Here is a 6709-nt window from a genome sequence, read left to right on the forward strand (position 1 = left end):
AACAATGAGAAATGTTTGGAGAAGGATGAGTGAAGAAGGTTCTGTTGTTGAGCAACGAAGTATTTGTGCATAAAGACAACAGCAAGGACACTGAGCAAGATACGGTAGTCAAGCTCAAGAGAAAATGAGATGGGCATAATAATGGCGTGGGGGATGACGCTTACTTGGCACTGAATTTGATGTGTTGCTGGTGTCAGGTGAATAAGTTTTTATTTCCCAGGGCTTACAGTATGCCATCTAAGGTTTTAACTTGATCGATGGTGCTGATTTTCTATTATTCTCTTTAGGTGTTCTGCTATGTTAATTTATATGCTTTTATTTAATTTTTTTTTTGACTTTCGTGAGCTGCCAGTTTTTGTTAAACTAAAGAGCAGCATAAAAATGTTTTAAATAAACAACCAACAACATGGAACCTCCAGGTTCAGAGGGAGTATGTTGCCCTGGGATCTTGGTAGAAGGGCAAGGTAAAGTCTATAATAAATAACAAAATACCAGTTTCTGGGGGGCAGCTGTGCAGGACTCAAGGTGGCTGTTGCCTTCACACCCTGCTGGTGGGATTCCTTGGAAGCATCTGGCTGGCCACTGAGAGAAGCAGGATCAACATACAAACATAGGAAGCTGCCTTATACTGAGTCAGACCATTGGTCCAGCTAGCCCAGTATTGTTGACACCGACTGGCAGCAGTTCTCCAGGGTTTCAGGCTAGGAAACCCGTCTGGAGCAGATTTTCAGGTGACACAGATGGCTGCAGGGAGGAGGAGAGAAGTAGAAAGTTCCATTGCACTAACAGTCACCCACTAGCAGGATGTTGGATTTGACCCAAAGAGTGTTATGGGGCACATCCAGCCTGCCATTAAATGTTGCCTCCAACACTTTTTGCTACACATGATTATCTTAAGCCATAACTAAAACATGTATGTTAAGTGTCACTAGTTTTTGGTTAAGTGGCGTCTATTGCTATGAGTTGCCTTCACATGGAGGAGTATTTAATGATGTAATCCAGCTTTCCCCATCCTCATGCCCTCCAGATGTTTAGACTACAACCCCCATCATCCCTGATCAACCGTGCTGGCTGTGGCTGATGGGAGTTGCATCCCAAAACCTCTGAAAAGCACCAGTTTGGGAAAGGCTGATGTAATCCTACATTGCATTCTGGAGCAGAAGACTCCCAGGAGAGCTGTATTCTGAACATTATGAACATATAAACTGGCTTGTAGATATCGCAATGGACATAGGAGTAGAGCCAGTCTCTCAGGCATGCCAGGCCACACCGTTGAGGACTTTTAAAGTCACAACCCACACAAATACAGATCACTTGTTGTTTTAGATGCGGCATATTTTGTCTTAAAAACAAACTGACCTATGTTTCCTAGAAATATAACTGACTCCTAAAATTCTCAACATTTATTAAATCTTCATTAGAAAATAAAATTACCTCCCACTTACTATCAGTTCACAATTAAAGCACCACAAACAGATTTCTAACATCACATTTCTGATTATCAATTATTGTGAAGAACTCAAAATTATAACACATTGCAATCACTTAAGATTGCCTGCTTTATTACCTCCCACAAGTCATGTTGTATTTCACATCTCTCTTAGACAAAGTCCATGACTTTGAGCAAAGCTCAAAAAACAGCTACCTCCAATAAATATTTTGCTAGGACGCTTTCAAGTATAGGCAGCTGTGCAGTTTCAAATGATTATCTAGAGTCATTTAAAAGAAATTCTGCTTGGTAATCTCTCACATGTTTGAATCAATTAAACTTGATAACACATGTAGACAAGCAGATTACATCTTGGACACTGCCGAGTCTTTGCTTTCTTATCCTTTACTATGGCCTTCATAAGTTTTCCTCATTATAACTGAGTGGTATAGTGCACTGAATAATGAGTAATAGTTAGGCAGCTGCCTTATACCAAGTCAGATAATTGTCCATCTAGCTCAGAACTGTCTACAATGACTAGCAGTGGCTATTTCCCAGCCCCATCTGGGATTGAGCCTGGAACCTTTTGCATGCAAAACATGTATTCAACCAGTGAGCTTCAGCCCTTCCCCATATAAGAATATGCTAGAGATGGGCAGGGCAGGGTTTATTTTTCATTGCACATAATGGGTTGTATCCAACAATGTAATTCTGCTGATGGAAGCAGTTCCTTCAGCAGAAGTAGGAGGGGGTGATTCCCCCTCTCCCCCCCTGCAGCCCTCCAAAACCCTCTGGAGCAGATTTTCAAGTGGCACAGAGGACTGCAGGAGGGAGGAGAGAGGGAAAAAGACCCGTCACACTAGCGGGTGTTCGGTTATATCAGTTAAGAATAACAAGATCAGACTGAAGGAAGATCAGCTACAAGATCAGACTGGAGGAAGAAAGCTTTTGGTACACGACAAGATAGGCACATATATACAATGAGCATTTAATTGCTGAAACAAATCAACTCTAAAATTATGATGGCATCAGGCAAGCAAGTGCTTGCCAAGTTAAGTCACTATAATGTTAATAAAATTATTATGGCATAGTAACTTCTAGGTGTGAGGAACTAGTATCCAGGAGTCATTATTATTAGCCATGAGATACCACAAAAGTTAATCTATAGGCAGAGTGGCTTTACTATTTATGCAGCCCTGAGCAGATAGAGGAGCAGCAGTTGTAGTACCAGATCAGAGGGAGTTCTGTTCCAGTTACCAACTTGTAGCACTTATGTCTGGTGGTCAAAAATGTCGTAACAAAGAAAAGGCCACGAATATGATGTTGTAAAGAACAAGGCAAGTTTAAGCTACAGAAAGGGGCAGAGAAGGAATCTGTTAGGTGAAGTACATGGTGTGGGCAAGCATCATATCCTAGTGGAAAGTCAGGTACTGTTCCAAACAGAAGGCTCGGGAAGCAGTATAAATTTCCCACCTTTCCCTGTTTCTCCAAAGACCTCTCAAAATGCAGTTAGTTCCCAACTCTTCTGATAAGCTGAGAGTTCTATTAAAAACACTTCCTGGGGTAGGTCAGCCCAGTCCTGGACATTCTGCTAGCTATCTGTGCCTGTTTGATCTTGTTTATCCTGTGCCCTACCTGCACCTTGCCCTCTGCAATGGACCACCTCCGATACTAACAGCTTATGCCCACTTAATAAAGGTAGTCCAACTTGGGATCTTATGAATCAGACAGAGCTGCCAATGTCTAGTCCAGGTGGCTACTTTCTGACAGAAGCACAAAGGAGAAGGGGGACTTGGAACTCTGGCAGTGAGCAATCAGCTGAGATCATTGGGAGAGGGGAGGAGACTTTGGCAGAAGGTCAACAAATGGTGCCCAATCATTCAGAACACCATTCAGGGCAAAAGGGAAAATTGTAATATTTTGCTGTGGATGTCAAAGTGCCTCAAACCAGGCCTAACTGCACTGTAGATGGGGCTGGCTTTATAGCAATCTTACATTCTTTTACAGCAACAAACAACCATCAAGCTTTATTTTGAGAAGCTAGCCAATATAAAAGTCCTAAAATAGTGTGTGCCAAACAAAAACCACGGAACACACTGTCATAAAAAGAGGATCTCGCTCTTCCCTTAAGCTTCCCATTCCTCAAATATGTACCACCAAATCCAGTTTCTCATTATCAGTAGCAAGTACATATGTTGGGCACTCCCCTTTAGGTTCTCTATTCTTTCTCTGTCCACAGCATTATAAAGAACCAGGCAAACTACTAGACTGCACGTAAAAGTTGTAAGACACCATGTGAATGGAACAATATTTGGCCCAGTGCAATATTTCCATTCCAAGGCAGGTCTATCTCTGTCACCCTCTCATAGTAATTCTACTGTCCTCTCTTCAGTTTTATTGATCTTCGGAAGCCAAGCACAGGATCAGGCAGATTTGATAGTTTTAGGGTGCAATCTTATGTACATTTAGACAGAAAAAAAGTCCTACAACTCCCAGCGTGCCCAAGGCAACCGTGCTGGTTGGGAGATGCTGGGTGTTGTAGGACTTTTCCTGTCTAAATGTGTATAGGATTGCACCTTTAAACACAAATATGATTCTCTAAAAAAAACAAAAAAAGATGAGATGAGGACTCTAGTCTTGGGCATTAAAAATAATTATGATAAATACGTCCACGGCATATGAAACTTGCTATGCCACTTAAACCTGTAATCTTGCTTTAATACATCATACTTGCCTTAATACTTCATACTTCATTACTGACAATCTTCAGTAATAACAGCCCACACATTTGTGAATATATTTCACTGACTACATTTTCATTCTGAATAGACTTTCTGTCATGGAGGCAGGTACCATTAGACAGCTTGGAGAAAAGCAAAAGTAACTGTGTTTTGGGAACCTGCAACCTTTCACCTAGGAAACATCCCACAAATGCCCTTTTCCTCTAAGAAATCAGGGGCATAAAGATATCCAGAAAGTTAACAGGTAGGATACATGGGCAGTCAGTGCGAGTAAGAGTCATCAGGGCTCAAGGCAGGCAATTGTGCGATCTGTGTGACAGAACGGTGGGATTTGGTTACTGGGTGTAATGAATAAGGTGGTACAGTAGGATAAAGTGGGCAAAGTGGATCAACACCTTGGGTAGATAGGTATGTATGGAAGATGCAGTAGATGGCAGGGTGAAACACAGAAGCAAAATGAGGAAATAGGTACTGCACCTTTTACATAAGGTAGGTGTATGTTTGTATAAACTATCCAGGGGGATCAAGACATGGTGATGTGACATACAGAGAAAATTAGTGAGCTGGATTATAGTGGCCAAATGGGTGGAAAAATGGGGGTGGGTATACCCTGCATGGGTGCAGTGGATAGGATATAAAGGGTTCAGCATGTGAAGGTAAAGGATTATACAGTAGATGGATGGGTAAGATAACAGCAATAAATGGTACAGGGATTTAGTGGCCAAAGGAAGGGTGGACGTGAGGAAAACAATAGTACAGCATGGGATAAATATTTGGGAATAAGTATTAACTGCCTCCTCCCCGTATGTAAAATGTACACTTTTGCAGTGCACTGGTTTTGTACCTAATATTGGAAAATAACATTCAGCTGCATCTATATTCTGCAAGAAGAACTCCAGCTTCTGTGCTTCAATTCTGGAACTGGCAACTTCCCTTGCAAATTGGGTAAGCATGACTCAGTGAAATATATACAAATTTATGGTATCTAAATGTTATTTTAACATGGTGTTTAGGTGGCAGGGAAAAACTACATTTTGAAATTAGAGCTTCCCCCCAAAACAAAAGTCAGTGGAACATGCCAACCAGCAGACACTGTGGAATCAATTAGTTCACACTGTTTGCTCTCTATCCCACTACTAGGAGCTGCTCTCTGACATTTACATAAAATAAGTGCCACTACTTTCATAAGAATGTAAGAAGAGCCATGCTGGATCAAATAAAGGTCTATCTCAGCCAGCATTCTGTTCACACCGTGGCTAACCAGCTGCCTATGGGAAACCTACAAGTAGGAAATGAGTGCAGCAGCATCCTCCCCAACAACCGGGTCATCGGACAAATATTTGTTTGTTTATTTATTTATTTATTGCATTTATATCCCACCTTATTCACTTGAATGAAATATTCACTTCATTCAACTGAAGGTGAGTAGACAGGATATCAAAGCGTTTGATCCACCTGGTGAAAAATCACAGTAGATAATGGATGGCAGGGCGGTGGGGGAATATAGGAGTCTAGTGAAGGGGAGCAATAGATAACAGCCGTGCAGGATGTGTAGTACATGGTGCTTAAGGAGTGCGTAAGGAACAAGCGTGAGGTGCACAGAGCTGCACAAAGTCAGCCTGGAAGCAACAAGAGCCACATACGTGTACACACGAGCTCACATGACTTCTGTGTGCCTTAATCCACGGTAACTACTTTCCTCGGGTTCCGTACTCGCGATTCCTAAAGTACTCCTCTTCCTCCTCCATAAACACGCATTAGGAGGGTGGCCAAATGACCCGCCGACCCACCCAGCCTGTGAGGAAGCCACCAGGGCGCAGTTAAGGGCGCGCGAGCGGAGAGGCGCGCAGGGAGGTGCCGCCCTTACCCCGTTCGCCGCCGCCATCTGCACCACCACCTCGATGGCCGTCCGACTGAAGTACCTGCCGTCGCTGCCCACCACCATGGTGCAGCCCTGGCGGTCGCGCAGGTCAATGGACGAGAGCACGCTCTGCACAAAGTTGGGCAGGTAGTTGCGCTGGCTCTCGAAGACGGCCGTGGGTCTCCTCAGCCCCCCGCCGCCGGTCGGCTTCTGGTCCTCGTACGGGACCGTCTGCACGGTGAGCACCGGGATGGGGCTCCCCTCCATGGCGCTGCGGCTGCGGCGACCTCTCCCGGGCCAGGGCTCTCTGCCGCCTGCAGCCCCCGGCTTCACCTTCCCTTCCCCTCGCTGTGAACTTTCTGTTCTGGGCGTCTCACATGGGAAAGGGGGCGAGACCCGAGCCCAGCCCAGCCCAGCCCAGCCCAGCCCCGCCCCGCCCTCCTCCTCCTCCTCCTCACAGAAACCGCAGCGCCGGATGCTCGGGAGTTCTAGCCCCACAGCGCCTCTTTCCCGCCTAATCCGACAGGCGTCCTATAACTGGCGTGGGGTGTGTTTTTTATCACTCGCAGATGAAATTTCGCCTCACGAAGCCAAGGGGAGAAGAAGGCGGGTTTCTTGTGCTTGGGAACCTCGCAGCTGCTCTCCCCGCTCTTTCTCCTCTCTCGACAATGTCCTGCT

General features: G+C 44.7%; 1 protein-coding gene across 2 annotated transcripts in view; it reads right to left on the bottom strand.

Moving 5' to 3' along the window:
* Positions 1 to 6400, bottom strand: part of PGM5 (phosphoglucomutase 5) — a 74308-nt gene extending 67908 nt beyond the window's left edge. The window contains exon 1 of one of the 2 annotated variants that reach the window (XR_014787767.1): positions 6038 to 6393. Coding sequence is in view for 1 of the 2 variants with exons in the window: in XM_084834378.1 (XP_084690504.1) it covers positions 6038 to 6298 (261 nt within the window). In the remaining variant the exon portion in view is untranslated. Of the gene's footprint in view, positions 1 to 6037 lie in introns of both variants that reach the window. The other variant, XM_084834378.1, reaches the window with a different exon arrangement.
* Positions 6401 to 6709: the final 309 nt, after the last annotated feature.

This window comes from Heloderma suspectum, chromosome 2 (genome assembly GCF_057233095.1).
Source record: "Heloderma suspectum isolate Gila_16-S chromosome 2, 16-S_ref, whole genome shotgun sequence".
Classification (NCBI taxonomy): Eukaryota; Metazoa; Chordata; class Lepidosauria; order Squamata; family Helodermatidae; genus Heloderma; species Heloderma suspectum.